Source organism: Myxine glutinosa, chromosome 2 (genome assembly GCF_964187855.1).
Source record: "Myxine glutinosa chromosome 2, kmMyxGlut1.1, whole genome shotgun sequence".
Taxonomy (NCBI): domain Eukaryota; kingdom Metazoa; phylum Chordata; class Myxini; order Myxiniformes; family Myxinidae; genus Myxine; species Myxine glutinosa.
In genome coordinates this window covers 29897785-29921968 of record NC_136262.1, presented here as the reverse complement: position 1 = coordinate 29921968, position 24184 = coordinate 29897785, and the positions used below count along the sequence as shown (strand labels likewise).

General features: G+C 45.3%; 1 protein-coding gene across 1 annotated transcript in view; it reads left to right on the top strand.

Annotated features, from left to right (window-relative positions):
• The window catches only part of NPR3 (natriuretic peptide receptor 3), a 45229-nt gene that overhangs the window by 3640 nt on the left and 17405 nt on the right, over window positions 1–24184 (top strand). The window contains exon 2 of the mRNA XM_068108542.2: window positions 19542–19664. Coding sequence (XP_067964643.2) covers window positions 19542–19664 — 123 coding nt within the window. The remainder of the gene's footprint in view (window positions 1–19541; window positions 19665–24184) is intronic.

The following is a 24184-nucleotide window of genomic DNA, read 5'->3' as shown; positions in this document are numbered from 1 at the left end:
TCATGCTACGTTGTGCTGCAAATCATGCTACCTTGTGCTGCAAATCATGCTACCTTGTGCTGCAAATCATGCTCCCTTGTGCTGCAAATCATGCTACCTTGTGCTGCAAATCATGCTACCTTGAGCTGCAAATCATGCTACCTTGTGCTGCAACTCATGCTACCTTGTGCTGCAACTCATGCTACCTTGTGCTGCAAATCATGCTACCTTGTGCTGCAAATCATGCTATTTTGTGCTGCAAATCATGCTACCTTGTGCTGCATCGGACAGATGCGCAAGAAGAAGAAGAACATAGTGTGCAGCAGGACTTTCAAGGAGAATTACCTGATGAATAGTGAGAATATAATAAATAAACATTGCCCGATTGTACCTTTGGGGATTGCTCCATTACCAACTAGAAGGGCACCAGGTAGAGAGCACACCTCCACCAGGCTCAGCAGTTTACGTTTTGTATTCTACTGGTAGAACGGATCTGGAATCGAACCTTCACCAAATTTGAAACAATTCTTCCTTGTCACACACCCAACCTGTCCACCAAGTTTCACCTGAATTCGTCCACAACTTTTTGAGATATCCTGCTGCTATTTTTTGCCGAATCTCTCAGTGGTGAAGAATCATTCAAATTCTCGGATCCGGATTGTCACCAAAATCGAATTCTTTTGTCCGTGTCACATATCCAACCTCGCCTCCAAATTGCGTCCAAATGGGTCCACAACTTTTTGACATATCTTATTCACAGGCAGCTAAACAGACAAGAAAGACTTACGTGCAAAATTCCCCCTTCCCCCCAAAAAATGAGTTGCCATGGATACATCAAATTATCCATTTCATTACGATTTAAATTGATGATCTTTACCAAAGCTCGGCTCAATCAGATGGAAGATTATTATTTTTCAAATGAAAATTGAAGATTTTAGAAGTTTGACCTTTTTTCTTTTTTCTATTTTTTTGTATACAAGATCGAGGCTTGTGTAAGAGGTAACATTAAACACCAAAAACATAAACAAAGTCCTTTATGGGCATGTCTGAGCTCCTCGCCACATACAAGGCTTTCATCCGCAGCTCATTGGAATACTGCTCTCCCCTCTGGGCCGGTGCTCCTGCCTCACACCTATCTCTGCTTCACGCTGTCGAAACCAAAGCTTTCAGAATCATTGGAATCTCCTGCGATGAAGATGATTCTAAGGCCCTTTCTCTCTCTCACCGCAGGCAGGTTGGTGGTCTTTGTCTTCCACCGACTCCTCTCCGACCTTGCTCCCCCAGCTCTGTCTGTGCTCTGTCCCCCAAATTTTCTTGAACACTGCCTTGAGTTTTTCCAGCCTGAACAGGAAGGGGAGATGAGAGGATTCCATCCAGGGCCACATGTTGACCCCAACCGGTGAGGAAGTCCGCAAGCCATGCGTGGAATTTCAATGGATATCATAGGAGAGTTTGGGAGCAGGGTGGGGTGCCAGACCGTATCGAAGGCACGAGATATGTCTAGGGAAACGGCTCTGATTTCCTGGTAGGCATTGATGACCTCCATCCATTGTTGAGATAGTAGAAGAAGCATGTCCATAGTCGAGTGGCCTGGTCTGAATCCAAATTGATGATCAGACATCAAGCCATTGGAGAAGAGGAAGGATTTGATGTCAGAAGTGATGATGGATTCCATAACTTTGCTGATAAATGGGAGCAGGCTGATTGGTCTGTAGTTGCAAGGATCTGTTTTTGCACCTTTTTGTGTAAAGCGGTGATGTTGGCTGATTTCCAAGCAGATGTCAGATGACCTTGAGCAAAAGAGAGGGTGAAGAGAGCAGAAAGAGGGTGAGATAGAGCAGCAGAGCTGGATTTTAGGACCCGTGGGTTGATGCCGTCTGGTCCAGTTGCAGAATCCGAGTCTAGTTTTGACACAAACTTCTCCACCTTGTCAGGAGAGAAGGATACAGAGTCCAGGAGCAGCTGCGTACTACTGGTGGATACACAGAGTGATGGGTTTGGGACACAAGATTTGGAGGCAAACACAGAGTTGAGGCATTCAGCTTTTTCACGTGCGGAGTCGGCTGTGCAGCCATTTGCGGTAAGGGAGGGGATTGAAGGGGAAAAAACATCAGAAACAGATTTGACCAGACTCCACCAGGATTCAGAGTAGGGAGACAGGTTTGAGAGTTCAGTCTTGAGAGTAGACGCATAGTTTCCTGGTTCTCCTGAGAGTAGACACTCTTGTTCCGAGCTCTGTGAAAGGAACTGACATTGCCTTCCGTTGGATTTGCCTTCCATGAGGCAAAGGCAAGTTGTTTCAGGGCAACTGCCTCAGCACAAGATTCTGTGTACCATGGATGGGAGGAAGGGTAAGACAACTGAAGATGAGATGGGATAAATCTGTGCATGAGAGAGAGCAATTGTCTTTGTAAGAATTCCCAGGATGAGTTGATGTCAGAGGCAATAGAGATGGGAGACCAGTCCAGATGTTTGATGGCTGCTTGAAGACCATGTCAGTTGGCTTGAGTGAGATGCCAGACTCGTCGACGCTGAAGAAGCTCTCTGAGAATGGCCAGAGAGATGTCCACTTTAACGAGCAAATGATCATACAAACCGATTGGAGCTGAAGAACAACAGCAGACATTTGCAGATAAGTTTGCCATAACCAAGTCGAGAACAGATGATGTATGGTTGACTGAGATCCGGGTCGGGGAGTTGACAGATTGTGTCAGTCCCAGTGAGTCGCAGAAGTCCTTTGCTGAGGTGCCATGGCTGGTGTGAGAGGTACCCACACCCAGCCAGCTAGCATGGTGACAGTTGAAGTCGCCACATATGAGGAAGAGAGAGTTAGGATGAATGGACAGAAGTTGATCCATGTTGTCAGACAGCGAGATGTAAATGGAGTCATCACTGCTTGGTGGATGGTGCAGAACACATATGAACAGAAGGTGGGAGCGGAGAGGAAGCGTAGCCAGAGGTACTCCTGGGGGTGGGGTCGAGAGAGTGCAATGCAAGGAGAGTAAGGAAGAGAGTTTTTAAAGATAGCAACCCCACCACCAGGATGAGGCTTAAGCCTATCATGCCGGAGGAGGGGGTAACCAGGGAGAGATACTAAGAAATCGAAGATGTCTTGAAGGAGGAAAGTTTCTGTTAAGCAGATTAAGTCTGGTGTGTCAGAAGCAACTAAATGGAGAGATCAGTCAGGTTTGAGCAAAGTTCCTGTATATTTGAGGTCTATACCGTTACGGAAGAGGGAGGGGGAGCATTGAATACAGGACTAGGGAGGGGAGGGGTAGGTAAAGATGAGGGAGGAGCGGAAGGAGTTGTTACGCAACTGTGATTAACACCACAGTTACGGATGGCCGATTTGCGAGACTTTAACTCCCGAGGCGAACACTCAATGGCGGACTCAAGTTCAACACAAACGCGCGGAATGGCGGGACACAGCGAAGGCTCCGCAACCTTACCTACTAAAATCAAACACCCAGGAAAACTGCGTTCAGATATATATACAGAAAATAATATAAGGATTTATTATCGAATAGTAATACAGTGAAAAAGCCGCGCCGGTAAATCTAATAACTCTAAATCGGGACGTCCCCACACGACTGACAGCAAACACGATACGAGGGAGATTATGGATACAAAAATAACACGTCACGTCGTTCAAATGTACGCGGATGCGGCTTATCTGTCTTTCGTCGTCTCTCGGGGCGGCCGTCCAACACCGCTCCTTTTGGCCCGATCGCACACCACCAGGTCCTTCGCTCCAAGCTCTACGAGGCCCCGCTCCAAGCACCACGCGTCCGACGCGTGGCCAGCAGCTTCACACGAGGACGATCTCCACAAGGCCCGTGCACCAATGGTTCAACGGAGGGCTCGACTTGCAACGAACTGCTGCGAACTGCCGCGTGCTCTGTGTGCTTGGTGTTCTAACGAACTCTCCACCAACTGCCTTCGGGGAGCTTTTCCACCAACTGTCTTCGGGGAGCTTTTTCCACCAACTGTGTCTCCGCGTCGACTGTGTGCTCCAACGAACTCCCTGTGTACTCTCTGGACTGCCTGCGTCTGCCACGAAAATGGCGTCCGACCGTCGCATATATTGGTGGCCGATGACGTCACATTGGCGCACTCCTCAGCCAATCACAGCCTCCCAACTCGCCCAGGTCACGCCCTCTGCGGCATGCGACTCCTGACATCTCCCGTCCGCGACCCCCCCGCGGTCGTTTTGTAACACGTAACACGCGAGGTTGGTAGGCCTTTGAGGTGCGAACGGCGGCGGCCAACCGTGGCGGTGTTTTTGGCCTGGTTTCCTGTCTATTTATTACGAAGTCAATGTCAGGGAAAGGGAATTATTTAATGTTGCGCTAAGGACCTAACTAATGTTTATGTGGTTTGCAGTGCCATAATGGACAAAGGTTTGACTACCAGGTGAGACTCACAGGGGCGTTACCTTTAATCCCTCACTTTTTAACACTCGGACCTCCAGGTAGATCCACAATCATACATCTTACCCCGACAAACGCCTAAACATCAAGAACTTATTACATGTAGAGTCCCTGTCACGACAGCCGAATACCTACCTATTCAGATCTACCTAGCTCTAGATATTGCTCTACCAAATTCATAACAGAGTCATGGTGGCTAGATGGGAGGGGCGGGACAACACGTGGACCTGTGTGGGGGATGGGAGACCGCGAGGAGAGAAGGAAATTATTATTATTATTATTTATTTTTTCTTTATTGTATTTAACACATCAAACAAAGGGTAAGATGTTAGGGCAGTGGTTCTTAACCTTTTTAAAGGCGCCGAACCCTAACGAAACCCACCGAACACTCGCAGAACCCCTCAAATTTGATTAAAAAATTAAGAAGAATTGCATCTTAATGCGTTTTCTGTGCTTCTTTTCGGGAGGCGATCTGGGAAATGCGTGGTTTTGTTTTGGCAAGGGCCACCCTCAAATCATTTTCGCATGCAAGCCTGCTCCTTTTCTTTGTTTTAATGTCCACCAGTTTCGAAAACGCATGCTCGCAGAGATATGTTGTAACGAACGGCGTGAGGATCTCAAGGGCAATTTTAGCGATGTGAGGATACCCTTCCATTTGGCGGCACCAAAACATTGAAAGCGTTGTTGTGCTGAAGAGTTGTTGTTGAGTCTGGCTCTGCTGGAGTTTGATGAGGTCGTCGAGGTATTGGTCATTGACATCTGCCGTTGCAACGTCGAAAGTAAACAGCTGCCGCACCCATGCTGGGTATTGCTCTTGGTCGAGGAAGTAGCCGTCGAATGACTTTCCCAGCTCATCCAAGTGCGTGGCAATCGCTTGCTTCAGCTCCCCCGGTACAGCAGTGCCTCCAACTTCAGACTCATCTTCGATCCCGTTCACGCACTCATCCAGCAGCGAAAAGTTCGCGAAGTTGTCGTTCTCTGTTCGCCGCCTCCACAACGGTAACTTCTTTCGGAAAGCGCTCAGCTTTTCTTCAGATTCGATGACATTCACTCCACCGCCCTGCATCTGGCAATTGAGATGATTGAGTGCGTCGAAGATGTCAGCCAAGTACGCCAAGGCGAGGATGAACTCTGACTCTTGGAAGTGCGTTGCATGGCAATGCTGGTGTTCTCGCAAAAACAGGGCTAATTCTACACGCAAGGCAAAAACACGGCTCACTACCTTCCCTCGTGATAACCATCGAACGTTAGAGTGGTAGAGAAGGACTTCGAATTCAGAGCCGATTTCATTGCACAGCTCTTTGAAGATGCGATGATTCAGAGCACGGCTTCGCATGTAATTCACAGTTTCAACGATGATTTTCAGAACATTGGCCAGTTTTGGAGGCAGGGTTTTTGATGCCAGCGCATGTCTGTGCAGGACGCAGTGCATGACCATGATGTGTGGTGCATCGGCCTTCACCAGCGCTCCAAAACCGGAGTTGCATCCCAGCATGGCTGGAGCTCCGTCCGAGCAAACTGCAGACACCATGTCCCACGAGAGGCCATTGCTTCTGAAGAAGTCGTCCACAAGCTTCTTCACGTCAGCTGCCTTCGTCGTTGTTGTGAGAGGCTTGCAGAACAGAAAGTCTTCCTTGATCTCGTCTCCTTTGACGTAACGCACAAATATGATGAGCTGGCTCAAATTCGAAACGTCGGTGGTCTCGTCGAGTTGAAGGCTGAATTTCGTCGGGCTCGCGATTAAATCTGCAACTACCTGGGTGAGGATGTCGTCGCTCATGTCGTCGATTCTGCATCTGATGGTGTCATTTGAGAGTGGAACCAGTAACAACTTGTTTTCAGCAGCTTTTCCCAGCATGATGTTGGCCATCTTCAACGCGGCCGGTTTGATGAGTGTCTCGCCAACGGTGTGCGGTTTGTCCTGCTTTGCGATCAGGTACGCAACTTCATACAACACGGTGAGGATCGGTTTGTCAATTGGAACAAAGCCGAGAGTGGGCAAGGTAGCACTTGTGTCGAATTGGACTCTCTTCAATTTGAATTCATCCAGCGTTGCGTCTTTGTACTGCCCCTCGCCATGCAGTTTTTTGAAGTGTTGGCGCGACCAATGACGCACGGCACACAGCAAGCTAATCGAGGCTATTCACTGGAATTTCCGAACACCTGCAAAGTCCAAAATCCAGTAAGTAAGCAAGTAAGCACCATCAACAGAATAATTAGCAAGTTGCTCATTGATTCAACTTACTACAGTCAGTGTGAAACAACTTATCTTAAACACAGACCAGAGAAACCATGAATGGGATGGGAATACAATTACAAATAACATTTCCATTCGTTTGTAACATACATAGCAAAATAATAATAATAATATTAATAATAAGCATAATTACACATATATTCAAAATTGATCCAAAAAAAAAACAAAAAAATCCAATGCGTTTCGGAGGACCTCCGCCGAACCCCTGAGACTGGCTCACTGAACCCCTGGGGTTCGGTCGAACCCATGTTAAGAACCACGGTGTTAGGGGGAAAGTAGGGTGTGAAAAAAAGGTAATCCAGAGAAAGAACGAACGTGAATAACCAAAAGACTGTTCGAGGCAACTGAGCAGGCCTTGAGGTTAACCAAGCCCCAAAGCACGCACCACCAAACTGCCTGACAAATCCACAAATTTGCACGAAATGCAAAACACGATCAAACCAGAAAAGTGACGACTTTAGAAATTTGGCCTACGTATGTTGACCTTTTCACTTTTAGACCTCAAAAATAATTGGTGGTTAAATTAAGTGACCAGATTTGCAAATCCTGCTCAAATTTCAAGTCAATCGGATGAAAATTGACGATTTTTCAGATGGAAATTGATGATTTTAGAAGTTTCACTTTGAGTCACCTTTGACCTTTTAACCTCAAATAGTTGCTTTTCCAATTTACACAACATGCAAATGCTGTTCAACTTTGAAGTCCATGCGATGAAAAATGACGATTTTAGAAATTTGACCTCAAGATGACCTTTGACCTCAACATCAATAGGCTTCTCCGTTGTGACTACCTCTACAAGTTGGCAAAGTTTCATGACGATTGGTTTGGAATTGTGACCTGTAGGCGAGTGACAAACAGATTACGCAATGACCATGGAGTAAAAATCTGGAGTTTTTGGGAGCGGTACCAGCCGGTCCTGTAGACCTTTCGAGCCCTTTACACCTTTTAGATTCCTTAGACCTTTCTAGACACCTTTAGACTTTTCTAGACACCTTAGACCTTTCTAGACAGGGAATTAAACAGACTATATCTTATGGACATTTTCAGACCATTTTTATCTTTTGTATCATTAAGACCATTCATACCCTTTAAACCTTTCATCCTTTAGACCCCTTGACCCTGAGACCATTTAAACCCTTAGATCTTCTTTAAACCCCTATAGCCTGCGTAGACCATTTAGAACCATAACTACTATTGGAACATACCCTTTAGAGCCCTTACACCCTTTACACAACTTGGACCCCTGGACCATTTAGACTCATTTAGACGTTTGGACCCTTATGGACTTTTAGACCAATTAAACCCCTGTAGATCGTAACTACTATTGGAAAATACCCTTTAGACCTTTAAATACCTTAAGAGCCTTATAGACCTCCTAAGGGGCCGAAGGAATCCTTTGGCCAACTTAAACCCTTGGACCGTTACACTCTTCAAACACTTAGACCTGCAGACCTTTAGACCTTCCAGATCCATTCGACCTCTTTGGTTGCAAATCACACAAACATCTATGGAGTATACTTGCAATACAAAGACAATACATTTTTCAGCAAGTAATGCTCAATCTCCACCCATCCGGAGGCTGGTTACTCTGCCAGGTTGAAAATAATTTGCATATTGGGTCATTTAATTGGTTCACCGATCAAAACCAAGAAGCATATTATTTTTGAGGTCAAAAGCTCAAAGGGTCAAAGGTCATGGGCACATAAAATCATCAATTTTCATCTGATTAACTTGAAATTTGAACATAATTTGCATATTGTGTCACTTTATCCTACTATTTTATGTCCAAAGGTCAAAGCTCAAGGTCACATAAAATCATGAATTTTCATCCTATTAACTTGAAATTTGACCAGGATCTATATACTGGGTTACAGACTTGGTTCACCAAAAATTAGAACGATCAATTTAGCCGTTTTGACATGTTAACGGTTTCCATGACAGCAATTTTACCCAATTACTGTATAATCAAATGGGACTTTTTGTGATTTAAAAAATGTAATATTATACCTCAATAATTTTTCAACATGTAAACTTGAAGCTCACACAGATTATCTGTACGTATGTGTAGTATATGTGAGGATGATTGAATCAAACTTGGTCCAAGGTCATGGTCAAGGCCATCCGAAACATGCAAAACACCTATTTTGCCGCATTTACAAATTTCATCAGCCAAATTTGTTATTCATAACAATCAATCATGTAAAAGACTTGATAGGTCAAATTTTTGAAATTGCCAAATTACGGTTCAATCTTGGTTTCATCAGATCACAGAATCTTGTTTCTCACAGTCTGAGAGTCCTTTAGGTGCTTTTTTGCAAATGCCAAGCGGGCTTTCATGTGTCTTTCACTAAGGAGAGGCTTCCATTTGGCCACTCTGCCATAAAGCCCAGATCGGTGGAGTGTTGCAGTGATGGTTGTCCTTCTGGAAGTTTCTCCCATCTCCACACAGGATCTCTGGAGCTCAGCCAGAGTGACCATCGGATTATTGGTCACCTCTCTTACCAAGGCCCTTCTCCCCCGATTGCTCAGTTTGGACGGGCGGCCAGCTCTAGGAAGACGCATGGCTGGCGGACTTCCTCTCTAGTCGTCGTCAATGTGTGGCCCTGAATGGGTTTCTCTCATCTCCTCTTCCTGTTCAGGCTGGAGTTCCCCAAGGCAGTGTTCTGGGCCCCGTGCTTTTTCTGGTCTTCATCAATGATCTCTCTGACTCTCTCGAAAATCCTCTCTATCTCTTTGCTGATGACTCCACTCTCTGCTGCTCCATTCCTCTTCCCTCAGATCGGCAGTCTGCTGCCTCCTCACTCTCTGAAGACCTGGACAAAATCACAGACTGGTCAAACAAGTGGAACATGTCTTTCAATCCTGACAAATCTCACACTCTTACTATGTCTCTCCGAAAAGATCGACTGGACAACCCTCCCATCTACTTTCTCAACAATCCTCTCCAAGAAGTTCTGTCGCTCAAGATTTTGGGTCTCACTATCTGCCATGATCTTTCCTGGGAAAACCACATTTCCAAGCTGGCCTCCAAAGCCAGTCGCCGACTGGGCATCCTCCGTCGTGCGAAGTCCTTCCTCGGCACACCTGAGCTCCTCACCACATACAAGGCTTTCATCCGCAGCTCAATGGAATACTGTTCTCCCCTATGGGCCGGTGCTCCTGCCTCACACCTAGCTCAGCTTCACGCTGTTGAAACCAAAGCTTTCAGAATTATTGGAATCTCCCGCGATGAAGCTATCTCTGAGGGCCTTTCACTCACTCACCGCAGGCAGGTAGGTGGTCTTTCTGTCTTCTACCGACTCCTCTCCGGCCTTGCACCCCCAGCTCTCTCTGTGCTCTGTCCCCCAAATATTCCTACAGGTCGCACAAGATCTGCCAGCAACCCTCTGATGGTTAAACTGCCGAAATCTCGGCTCTCTGCTCACCTTCACTCTTTCATTCCTCTTTTCTCCCGCCTCTGGAACAAACTCCCTCACTCCCTTCAATCCCACTCCTCCCTCCAGGTCTTTAAAACAGCTGTTCACCACCATCTCTTATCTTCCCCCATCCAAAACCTTGATCTTTTCTACCCCCGCTAATTCACCCCAGATCCACCTTGTTTGAAATTCCAACTTCTTTCCTGGAAGTCCTGGCAGTGTCCATATGTTTTATACCTCTCCCACCGCCCCCTTCCCATGCCCCCCCCCCCCAAAGCCCTCGCCCTCTCTCAGATCTCTCGATGTCTCCATGTCTCTCGGTCCCTGCTCTCAAATGTTGTGTTTTGTGTCCTTCCCCCTCTCTCCCCATCTTGTCTACCGCTCCCGATGTTGTATGTTTTATGTGTCGGTTTGTCTTTCTGTGTGATTAATGTTCGCTCTTTCACGAGCCTCGATCTTGTATACAAAAAACAAAAACAAAAAAACAAACTCCTGGTTGTTCCAAACTTCTTCCATTTAAGAATTATGGAGGCCACTGTGCTCTTGGGAACCTTCAATGCAGCAGAGATTTTTATTGTGGGCTTCCCCAGATCTGTGCCTCGACAGAATCCTGTCTCTGAGCTCTGCAGGCAGTTCCTTCGACCTCATGGCTTGGTTTTTGCTCTGATATGCATTGTCAGCTGTGAGACCTTATATAGACAGGTGTGTGCCTTTCCAAATCATGTCCAATCAATTGAATTTACCACAGGTGGACTCCAATCAAGGTGTAGAAACATCTCAAAGATGATCAAGAGAAATGGGAGGCACCTGAGATAAATTTCAAGTGTCATAGCAAAGGGTATGAATACTTATGTCAATGTGATATTTAATTTTTTTCTTTTTAATAAATTTGCAAAACTTTCTAAAATCCTGTTTTCTCTTTGTCATTATGGGGTATTGAGTGTAGATTGATGAGGGAAAAAATGAATTTAAACGATTTCAGCATAAGGCTGCAATGTAACAAAATGTGAAAAAAGTGAAGGGGTCTGAATACTTTCTGAATGCACTGTACTTTGGGTACTCCTGCTAGTATATATATATATATATGCAGTCACGTGAAAAAGTAAGCACGCCCCATGTAAAGTTTTGACTTTTTCAACATATTTCAACATACAGCTATTTGATCTTCATTTCAACAATATTGAGAGATAAAGCTGATATAATATAACAAATATCATGAAACATTTACATTTTGTAGTCCATTGTATCATTTAAATAAACATAAATGCAAATTTCGCATGTGGAAAAAGTAAGTACGATTTATCACTACATTTATCACTACTTCAAATACCTAAAATTAGAATCAGGTGCACCAGCTCAGGTGCAAATGATTAGAACATCGTTGGAGAGGATCTTGGAGAACCTGTCTTATTTAAACCTCAGACATTTAGTTTGGTTTGCTCTTTGTTGTTGAAGTGTGCGGCGTCACCATGCCTAGATCAAAAGAGTTCTCTGAGGCCTTCAGAAAGAAGGTTATAGATGCCTACGAGTCTGGGAAGGGATTTAAAAAGATCTCCAAACAATTTGAAATCAATCATTCGACTGTCCGGGAGATCATCTACAAGTGGAGAAGATTCAAAACAACTGCCAACTTGTTCAGGCCAGGCCGCCCCAGCAAGTTCAGCCCGAGAGCAGACCGCAAGATGCTGAAATAAGTCTCTAAGAACCCCAGAATGTCATCACGGGACCTACAGGTAGCTCTTGCCACGGTTGATGTCAAAGTGCACAAGTCTACCATAAGAAAGACGCTGCACAAATTTGATCTACATGGGAGGTGTGCCAGGAGGAAACCTTTGCTGTCCAGAAAGTACATCAGGGCAAGACAAAAGTTTGCCAATGAACACCAAGGCAAAGACCAGCACTTCTGGAACAATGTGCTCTGGACAGATGAGTCAAAGGTAGAGCTATTTGCCCACAGTACCAGAAGACATGTTTGGCGAAAACCAAAGACAGCATTTGACCACAAGAACCTGATACCAACTGTAAAGCATGGTGGTGGAAATATTATGGTTTGGGGCAGCTTTGCTGCATCAGGGTGTGATGGCAGACCTGGGCAGCTCACCGTCATATAATCCACTATGAATTCTTCATTGTACCAGAGGGTGCTTGAGGATAATGTGAGGCCATCTGTCGGAAAGTTGAAGCTCAACCGAACGTGGACCTTGCAACATGACAATGACCCTAAACATACCAGTAAATCCACCAAGGAACAGCTGAAAAGAAAGAAATGGAGGGTCTGGAATGGCCAAGTCAAAGCCCGGATCGAAATCCCATCGAGATGTTGTGGGGGGATTTGAAACGAGCTGTGCATGCAAGAAACCCCTCAAACATCGCACAGCTGAAATAATTCTGCATGGAGGAGTGGGCAAGAATTTCTACCAGTCAATGTCAGAGACTGGTAGACAGTTATAAGAAATGCCTACTTGAGGTTGTTTCTGCCAAAGGGGCAATACCACCTATTAGAGCTAAGGGTGTACTTACTTTTTCCACATGCGAAATTTGCATTTATGTTTATTTAAATTATACAATGGACTACAAAATGTAAATGTTTTTTTTTTTTTTTTTTTTTTTTGTTTTGTATACAAGATCGAGGCTCGTGAAAGAGCGAACATTAATCACACAGAAAGACAAACCGACACATAAAACATATAACATCGGGAGCGGTAGACAAGATGGGGAGAGAGGGGGAAGGACACAAACACAACATTTGAGAGCAGGGACCGAGAGACATGGAGACATCGAGAGATCTGAGAGAGGGCGAGGGCTTTGTGGGGGGGGGCATGGGAAGAGGGCGGTGGGAGAGGTATAAAACATATTGACACTGCCAGGACTTCCAGGAAAGAAGTTGGAATTTCAAACAAGGTGGATCTGGGGTGAATTAGCGGGGGTAGAAAAGATCAAGGTTTTGGATGGGGGAAGATAAGAGATGGTGGTGAACAGCTGTTTTAAAGACCTGGAGGGAGGAGTGGGATTGAAGGGAGTGAGGGAGTTTGTTCCAGAGGCGGGAGAAAAGAGGAATGAAAGAGTGAAGGTGAGCAGAGAGCCGAGATTTCGGCAGTTTAACCATCAGAGGGTTGCTGGCAGATCTTGTGCGACCTGTAGGAATATTTGGGGGACAGAGCACAGAGAGAGCTGGGGGTGCAAGGCCGGAGAGGAGTCGGTAGAAGACAGAAAGACCACCTACCTGCCTGCGGTGAGTGAGTGAAAGGCCCTCAGAGATAGCTTCATCGCGGGAGATTCCCATAATTCTGAAAGCTTTGGTTTCAACAGCGTGAAGCCGAGCTAGGTGTGAGGCAGGAGCACCGGCCCATAGGGGAGAACAGTATTCCATTGAGCTGCGGATGAAAGCCTTGTATGTGGTGAGGAGTTCAGGTGTGCCGAGGAAGGACTTCGCACGACGGAGGATGCCCAGTCGGCGACTGGCTTTGGAGGCCAGCTTGGAAATGTGGTTTTCCCAAGAAAGATCATGGCAGATAGTGAGACCCAAAAGCTTGAGCGACAGAACTTCTTGGAGAGGATTGTTGAGAAAGTAGATGGGAGGGTTGTCCAGTCGATCTTTTCGGAGAGACATAGTAAGAGTGTGAGATTTGTCAGGATTGAAAGACATGTTCCACTTGTTTGACCAGTCTGTGATTTTGTCCAAGTCTTCAGAGAGTGAGGAGGCTGCAGACTGCCGATCTGAGGGAAGAGGATTGGAGCGGCAGAGAGTGGAGTCATCAGCAAAGAGATAGAGAGGATTTTCAAGAGAGTCAGAGAGATCATTGATGAAGACCAGAAAAAGCACGGGGCCCAGAACACTGCCTTGTGGAACTCCAGCCTGAACAGGAAGAGGAGATGAGAGAAACCCATTCAGGGCCACACGTTGATGACGACAAGAGAGGAAGTCCGCCAGCCATGCGTGGAGATTTCCATGGATACCAAAGGAGGAGAGTTTGGTGAGCAGAGCGGGGTGCCAGACCGTGTCGAAGGCACGTGATATGTCGAGGAAGACAGCTCTAATTTCCTGTTTGGCATTGAGGACCTCCATCCATTGTTGAGACAGCAGAAGCAGCATGTCCAGAGTAGAGTGACCTGGTCTGAAACCAAATTGATGATCAGAGATCAAGCCATTGGAGAAGAGGAAAGATTTCATATCCGAAGCAATGATGGATTCCATGACTTTGCTGATAATTTGGAGAAGGCTGTAGTTGCTAGGATCTGTTTTTGCACCTTTTTTGTGCAAAGCGGTGATGTTGGCTGATTTCCAAGCAGATGGCAGTTGACCTTGAGCAAAAGAGAGGGTGAAGAGAACAGAGAGAGGGTGAGATAGAGCGGCAGAGCAGGATTTTAGGACCCGTGGGCTGATGCTGTCGGGTCCAGTTGCAGAATCAGAGTCGAGGGTTGACAGAAACTTTTCCACCTTGTCAGGAGGAAAGGACACTGAGTCCAGGAGCAGCTGGGTACGACTGGGTATGGTGGGTACAGAGAGGGATGGGTTTGGGACACAAGATTTGGAGGCAAACACAGAGTTGAGGCATTCAGCTTTTTCACGTGCGGAGTCAGATGTGTAGCCGTTTGAGGTAAGGGAGGGGATGGAGGGGGAACAAACACCAGAAACGGATTTGACCAGATGCCACCAGGATTTGGAAGAGGGAGACAGATAAGAGAGTTCGGTCTTGAGAACGGAGAGATATTGTTTCCTGGCTCTCCTGAGGGTGGACACACACTTGTTTCGGGCTTTGTGAACGGAAATGAGATTTCCTTCCGTTGGATTTGCTTTCCAGGAGACGAAGGCAAGTTGTTTCTGGGCAACAGCCTCACCACAAGATTCCGTGTACCATGGACGGGAGGAAGGGTATGACAACTGAAGACGAGAAGGGATAAATCTGTGCATGAGAGAGAGCAATTTACTTTGGAAGAATTCCCAGGATGAGTTGATGTCAGAGGTGGTAGAGATGGGAGACCAGTCCAGATGATTGATGGCTGCTTGAAGACCGTGCCAGTTGGCCTGAGTGAAATGCCAGACTCGTCGACGCTGAGCAGGCGCCCTGAGGATGGTCAGAGAGATGTCCACTTTAACAAGGACATGATCAGATGATCCGATTGGAGCAGAAGAAGAGCAGCAGACATTTTCAGGGAAGTTAGTCATAACCAAGTCCAGAAGAGAAGATGTTCCGTTGACTGAGATCCGGGTCGGGAAATTGACAGATTGTGTCAGTCCCAGTGAGTCGCAGAAGTCCTTTGCTGAGGAGCCATGGCTGGTGAGAGAGGTACCCACACCCAGCCAACTGGCATGATGACAGTTGAAATCACCACATATGAGGAAGAGAGAGTTGGGATGAGTAGATAGAAGTTGGTCCATATTATCAGACAGCGAGATGTAGATGGAGTCATCACTGTTTGGTGGACGGTACAACACACATATGAACAAGAGGTGGGAGCGAAGGGGAAGCCGTAGCCAGAGGTATTCCTGGGGGTGAGGTGGAGAGAGTGCAGTGCAGGGCGAGTGAGGAAGAGAGTTTTTGATAAAGATAGCAACCCCACCTCCAGGACGAGGCTCAGGTCTATCATACCGGAGGAGGGAGTAGCCCGGGAGAGATACTAAGGAATCAGAGACATCATAAAGGAGGAAAGTTTCTGTTAAGCAGATCACGTCTGGTTTGACAGAAGCAACCTGTATGGAGAGATCAGTTAAGTTTGAACGAAGGCCCTGGATGTTTGAGGTCCATACCGTTAATGAAGAGGAAGGGGGAGCATCAGATACAGAACAGGGGGGAGGAGGGGTAGGGTAAGATGTGGAAGAGGTGGAAGAGGTAGGGAGAGCTGTTGAAGGTGTGTCAGAGATTTCAGAATAGCTCGGAGAAAGGGAAGGATGGGGCGGACAAAAGGTTTGATGGTGATTGGGTGAGGCACAATGAGGTGTTATTTGAGGAGGGGGAAGAGCGAGGCAGAAGGTTCGGGGAGATGGAGGTGAGAGTTGGAAGGGGGAAGAAGCGGGGAGGACGCTTTGAGGAGGGGGAGTGAGAGGGAGAAAATTGAGAAGCAATGAGGGTGGGGAGATTTGAAGGGGAGGGGCGAGGGGGGAGTTTGGGAGGGAAGGGACAAGGGGAGGGATTTGAAAGGGATGGGATATGGGGGAGATTTGGAGGGGAGGGGTGAGGGAGGAGTCTAGGAGGGGAGGGGCGAGGGGCGTCTTGGCGGGGAGGGGTGAGGGGGTAGTTTAGGAGGGAGGGGGGCAAGGGGGGAGATTTAAAAGGGATGGGTGATGGGGAAGATTTGGAGGGGAGGGGTGATGGGGAAGATTTGGAGGGGAGGGGTTATGGGGAAGATTTGGAGGGGAGGGGTGAGATTGGATTTTAGAAAGTGTACGATTTATGGGAAACGAACATTTATTGCAAAATGAGTTTCTTGTGACCTTCGAGTTAAAAATACGTTTAAGGACGCTGGATGGTGGATGGAGTGCAGGAGAGTTTAGGGAATGTAGAAAAAAGGCACTATAGGAGATGGATATTTTTTTGGGGATGAATTGATTTGGTGAGCAAGTCGAAAGCAGCCTTTTAAAGAAGAAGAAGAAAAAGGTGTTATAATATATGACGGAATACATAACTTGAGGGGAAAGTGTAAACATTGAAGGTTAATAACAGTGAAAACTATCTGGGGAAATGGGGGAGAAACACGTGGTCGAAGAACGAACTAACGAATAAGAATGAATAAACGAATGAGAACAGAGAAGGAAATTATTATTTTTATTTTTTTTGAGTTGAGATTTACACAAGGAAGTAGGCTATGGGTGAAAAGACTGGGAATACAGAGAACGAAAGTTATTGGATCACAAACGACGGACCGCTGAGAGAAAAACAAAGCCTCAAGGGTTGTACAGTGTACACTGTACAAGGCCTCAAGACACGACACGAATTAACACGATTTTCAATACAGGTATGAAAGATTTGCACCGAAAAATCATCGTCGGGACACAATATACGTACAACACCATAAATAAATACAGTTTTAACGAAAATACAAATGGGAACAATTACTTAACTTCGATTTCAAATCGTTCGTGACGCGGCAAAGGCCTTGCTCGCGACGCGGGAAACAGACGATCAATTTATGAAAGATAAACACCGAGAAACAACCAAAGTTGCACACAATAACTTCACACACCGAAAGATAAATACAGTTTCGACAAAATACAATTGTGAACAGACTTAACTTCGAAAAACGTGGAGACCGTGTGGAGCTTTGAAAATCCCTGCCACCGTCACTGTTTCATGATATTTGTTTTATTATATCACCTTTATCTATCAATATTGTTGAAATGAAGATCAAATAGCTGTATGTTGAAATATGTTGAAAAAGTCAAAACTTTACATTGGGTGTACTTACTTTTTCACGTGACTGTATATATATTTATATTTATATTTATTTATTTATATATATATATATATATATATTGTTACGGATTCGGGGGTTGGCTCTCCCCTTATCAAGGGGGGGTTAATCCCCTTGTCTTTTAAGCTGGCCGTCCCGAGTCCTTGGGAAGTTATAACGTCACTTCCGGTCGGTGGTAAGTAGGGTTGTAAGCCGAATTAGTCTTAGTACCTAAGTATTAACACCGGCCGTAAAGCGAGGAGATAACTCCCACCCGAGCCGCAGCGTTAATGGACACGCTGAGCGAAGCGAGCCGCGACTCGGGCCGTTAACAATTACTACACCCGATTATAGCGGTTCCGAAATCGTGCCACAGGTACTCAATGGAAAGAAAGGACGGAGGGAAAAACCAAGAAAGAACAAGGTACATTTATTAACAAACCAAAGAGGAAACGAAAGGAATATACAAGGAAGAAGAAGAAGAAGCAGGACATAGGGCAGGCTTATCTAAACAGTCTTAACTTAACGACCCCAGGACAAACAGACACTCTCACACGGGATGGTAGCTGATAGGGGAGGAAGGTCCAGGCAGATGTCCAGGCTCCTCGTCCGGTCCCGACTCGTGCCACGGTGGTGGTGGAAGCAGGCCGGCAGCGCGTCGTTGTCGTTGACCTTACGTATACGTTGACCTTACGTTGACCTTACGGACCTTACGTATATCGGGGGGACTGTGAGGCTACGGACGTAAAACGTATTTCATGCCAGCGCTCTCTCCCTCCCGATTAATGTTCGTATCACAGGCAGTTCGTATCAAAGGCAGTTCGTATCAAACGCAGTTCGTATCAAATGAGCTCCCTCACGCAGTTCCTCCAGTTCCCAATTCCGTGCAAAAGGAGCCCGCCGAATGAAGAAGTCCGTCAAACGGAAAGAAGTCCGTCAAAGGGCTTTGCGCGCACGCTTATATAATGCGCTCACAGATAAATGCGCGCTTTATCAAACCACGCCCGCCAGTGAGCTCACCTCAGCGCTGGTTGGTTGGTGAGGGCTCACCGGCTCCGCCCTTGATGGTGAGTTGACGTGGCCACACCTCGTTCTTGTGTCCCGCCCCCTTTTTCCTCAGCCTGAGACTGCATGTTCAATGGCGTTTGGAGCGAGCGCTAAGGCGATTAAGGCTCAATGCAGCGAACGCTGCTAATCAAACCACGTGACAATTTGGGGAGAGACAAGCCCCAACTGTAGGGGCGCATTATGGCGTAGCTTGGAGAGAGTGGCTGCAAAATGAACGGAAGGGCCTATTCTTATTTAATTGATACAACGCAGATTCAACTATTGGGAACACAGCCTTATCTGACACATAATAAGGAAATAACTAAAGTTCCTATGGTGGCCTACGTGTTGCATATGGACTAACGAAGGGTGCAACCTTTAACCTTTTAAATGATGGAATATTATTTACAAGAATTATTTACAAGTGAGGGTTCTAAAACCGCAACAATATGTATATATCATAATATTTCAAAATGTTATAGATAGATTCTGACAAAACTTGGTGGATGAGTTTGGTAGGTGACAAGAACAAGCAAATTCGATTTTGGTGAAGATATGGATGCAGATCAGGCATATCAGTGGGATACAAAATGTAAATTGTTCAGCCTGGTGGAGGTATGTGCTTTACCGAGTGCCTTTCTAGTTATGCCGAGCTGTTTTATACCACATCACTTATAAGGCACCAGAAGCAAAGTGAGGCAGAATTCCTCATATGCAAAACAACACATCATCGGCGATGTGCGGTTTTAAGCATGAAATAAAACAACGACTCAAGGGAAGTGTCCAAGACAGGATTGTAGGCCAGGGGTGATTGGATGCATTAAATGAGAAGGAGTAGAGGTGTAAAGGTTCTCTATGAGTCCGAGAGAGAATTTTTCAGGGCGACATGATAAATTCCCTTGCAAGGCAAAAGGCATGTGGGGCTGCTTATGGGCTCCAGAGTCATAACTGACACCTTCCAATGCCTGTTTCAATCACTGTTCAGAAGTTTTTGACATATTGAATATGCTGTGCTTTTTGCAGTCGCTGTCCTTTGCTTTGAAGCAACTGCTGTGCACAAAATCATGCTCGCTGCACACCGCAGTGGCATGACCAATGGGGACTACATCTTCTTCAACATCGAACTCTTCAACAGCACTTTGTATGGTATGGACAAGGCCGAAGCTACTTTCAGTCTATAGTACTATTTAACTTTAATAAATCATATTAGTAAATCCAAAAGAGTTAAATGACTTTCAAAGATGCCGATGGCCAAAAGGAGATAAATGGGTCAAGTGAAATTCAAATTAGTTATTCCATTATATGAGGATTTTTCCATTTTTCAATATTCAACTTTCAATTCCACTAAATGAGGCTGTATCCATCTAGTTCACCCCGTAGTCAGGTTCACTGTTTTTTCGTTCAAATTTTTTGGAGATGAGCAAAACTATACATTTTTGGAATATTCAGAGCATGAGGAATCCAAAAATTAATGTTGCCATTTGCGTAGACACCTGCATGGCCGCCATTTTGGATTTTCCATAAAATACATAATTTGTGCTATCTCCGCTTCTAGTCAACCTAGAATCTTATTTAAATATGCTAATCCTATGTTTTCTGGGTCAAGAAAACCATTGGTGGGATCATTGGACTTCTAATCCTAACACTTGCTTCACTTTTAGGACTTTCCAGATGACACTCAGGACAGTGATGAAGATCTGTAAAAGCATATTCCTGAACGGTATAGACCTAGTAGATCCTGTGTATAGGACTTATAGTTCAATCTGATACTACCAAGGCTGCTTTCTTGCTTTATAAACCCATACCTATAACTTCAAAGGACTTGCAATAACATGTATTATGTAATACAGTTATATCACAAATATAAAGACAATGGTTTTCATTTACCTTTGTTTGTCGCTTTTCTATAATCCTGAGCACTATTTTGAGGCCTTTATTGGATTCCTTGACCCAGAAAACATAGGATTAGCATATTTAATTAAGTTTCTAGGTTGATTCGAAGCCGAGATAGCGCAAAATATGTATTTTATGGCGGCCATTTTGAAAATCCAAAATGGCGGCATGCAGGTGTCTGTGCAAATGCCAACATTGATTTTCGGATTCTCCATGCTCTGGTGATTCCAAAAATGTACAGGTTTGCTAATCTCCCAAAATTTTGAACGAAATTATATTTGTTAACATAGTGAACCTGACTATTGTGTCCTTCCCTGGCTCTCATTCTTCCCCACTTTCCTTGTCTGCAAATCTCTTTCCTATTTTGTCCCTCAACTCTGCTGTTGGTATGTCGTCCCCCCCCCCGTCCCCCCCCGTCCCCCCCGTCCCCCCCCCCGTCCCCCGCCCCCCCGTCCCCCCCCCCGTCCATGCCCTTCCCCGCTCTCTCTCTCTCTTTGGTGTTCTTTTTAGTGCTGTTTCAAACTTTTTGTTTTGCTATGTCCTGGTCCATTCTGTGTTCCTCCATGAGCCTTGACATTATATACAAAAATCAAACAGTCGCTTAAAACCGTTCAACCTGCGGCACGTTGAGGAGTCCAGGCCGGGCGAAGGTACCTCCAAACCAAATCCCACCACCTAATTGTCATTTCCCAGGCAGTTGATATTCCTACCCCACACAGGAGGCTTAACGCCTGATATTCCACACTCGTTGATATCCTCCTCCAACCAAGAGCCATGAGCATTGGATACCCCATGAATAATAGAACATGTACTTCGACACAAGGATTAATCTGATACATCTCTTGTAGCTCCAAACCTCCAAACTGACAAATTGTATTTTAGGATGTTTAAAAAAAATACGTTAAATGTTTTCACTTTCATGCATTGCATGAAGTTTACTTTTCAATGTGTGGGGACAAGATGAGTTACTGTCTAAAACTTTAGCTAGTACGGGCTGGAATTGCCGGAGGCTAAAGCTTTACGCGGCATACTCTGGAATAGGCAAGGAATGTCAATGTCTGGCATTGCCATTGAGTGGGTTTTATGCGAGAAGCACAGATTTTTATGATTTGGGGAATTTAGCTCCAATAGTTTCTTGTGGATCTTCTCGTTTAAATCACGAAAATATAATAGACGCACCAACGATTTGGAGTTGACACCTTAATATTGAAATTGATCAAATTTTTAGCCGCGTCGCAGACGCTGCTCATCGAGTGCACGCTGCTGTTGTTGTTGTTACCACCTCTTCTTCTTCTTCTTCTTCTTGTTCTTGCGGAGAAGACAAAACCTCAAAGCTCCACCCATTCTGGGAACCATAGCTCCACCCATTCTGGGAGAGCCTTCATATAAACAAATATCCACCATTTTATTAACTCGCATAGCTTTGAGGCCTGTTTTGTAGGCCCGTGGTCGTGGTGTCTTCCTCTCACACAGTTTTCTTTCAAATCAAATTCGATATATCATTTCATTTTTGACAGTCGCTAACATAGTTTTAGACTCGGTTGAAAAAAAACGGGAAGAAAATCCGATGAAAGTTGCCCTTTATAGAACGAAATGAATTCTCAAAGGCCTGTAACTTAAAGTCCATTGACATATATTTTTTTTAAATCGCGGCATGCTCAATCATACACCGCCCGAAATAAGAGACGGGAAAATGCCGAGATATATATATATTTTGTTTAAATCGCGGCATGCTCAGTCATACACCGCCCGAAATAACAGACGGGAAAATGCCGAGATATATTAAAAATTCGTCCATTTGATGACAATCGTCACGATGAAATATTTAATTTATACGTCGTCACAATAATGTGGAGAGAGGAGCATAGCTTCGTTCACGTGTCGCCACACACGGGAAATTGCCGAGATATATTTTTTTTTAAATCGCGGCATGGTCAGTCATACACCGCCTGAAATAACAGACGGGAAAATGCCGAGATATATTAAAAATTCGTCGCCACACACGGGCAATTGCCGAGATATATTTTCACTTTGCACAAAAATAACATCAAGTAATCGAATCAATAGGAATGTCCTGTGCTTATTATTCATAGTGTCTGTATGAATAGAGTGTGATCACGCTGGCATGGTGCCTCATGGCTCGTGTTACATTACTTTGACACAACCACAAACACTCAAAGCATTGAGTTTGAGAGCTGTATTCTCAGACAGTTTGGGAAACAAAACTTCATCATTTTGTGAGCAACGTGTGTACAAGCGCCCACGTTTTCATTTGTTAGGAAGTCTGAGAAAGCTTGTTCTGTTGTCCTGATTGTATTTCATTCATCCCCTTATCTATCTATAATTCCAGTAATCTCTGTGTGTATGTTTGTATGTTTGTATGTTTGTATGTATGTATGTATGTTTGTCTGTGACCGCTGTTTCTCGACAACCACGGGTCCGATATACTTGCAACTTGCCAGGTATATTGCTGGGGACCCGAGGATGTGCCTTTTCAAGGTTTGAAATTAATCGGACAAGTAGTTACCGAGCTATGGCGATTTCTTTACCAAACACCGCAAGCCGTTCGCTTTGGACCAAACCATTGCATGTAAATAGAGGGGGGGGGGGTTCTGTGGTCGTTGCGAATGGACCAAACCATTCATGTAAATAGAGGGGGGGGGGGGTTCTGTGGTCGTTACTGCCACGTGGTTTCAAAGTTTTTTTTTGTTGTTGTTGTTTGCACGCATGTTTTTTTGCACCCACGTACGGGCACGCCCTAGGATGTTTACACACACACACCCCTACACAAATTTTTTTTTTTTTTTTTTTTTGGCAAGGAACGGGCACCCACGTACGGGCACGTCCTAGCTTATATATAGTACGGGCATGCCCTAGTCTATCTATAATTCCAGTAATCTCTGTGTGTATGTTTGTATGTATGTATGTATGTATGTATGTATGTATGTATGTTTGTCTGTGACTGCTGTTTCTCGACAACTACCGGTCCGATATACTTGAAACTTGCCAGGTATATTGCTGGGGACCCGAGGATGTGCCTTTTCAAGGTTTCATATTAATCGGAGAAGTAGTTACCGAGCTATGTCCAAAAAACGATTCAACCAATCAGAGAGCAGCGAGCTATCACGTGTGCCGAACGTGGCGAACAGACTCTGCCTCGGACGGCACATTTGAGAGCGTATTCATTTATTTCACGTTGGCAAACTATGTTGCCGTTAAACTATGTTTTAAAACTAATTACGTGCACGCTATGGCGATTTCTTTACCAAACTCCGCCGTTCGCTTTGGACCAAACCATTTCATGTAAATAGAGGGGGGGGATTGTCACCGTACTCGCAAGCCGTTCGCTTTGGACCAAACCATTTCATGTAAATAGAGGGGGGGGGGGGGGGATTGTCACCGTACTCGCAAGCCGTTCGCTTTGGACCAAACCATTTCATGTAAATAGAGGGGGGGGATATAATTTTAGATATATATATAGTACGGGCATGCCCTAGTCCTTAACAAATGCTGCACAAATGGGGAAACGCAAAAATATCACAAAGGAGAAAGGACTGACCTTATCTGATTTGGACCTTCCTCACATTAAAACCACTGTGGCGGAACCAAGAGACTCTGTAGCTGAGGAGCCTTAAAATGGGGGATCAAATCAAATTGTAGACAAGACCGGCACTCCGTAGAGAGCATACTGTACACCAGGCTGTACAGTTTACATTTTGTATCCCACTGATAGGCCGGATCTGGATTCGGACCTGAACCAAAATCTAATCGGC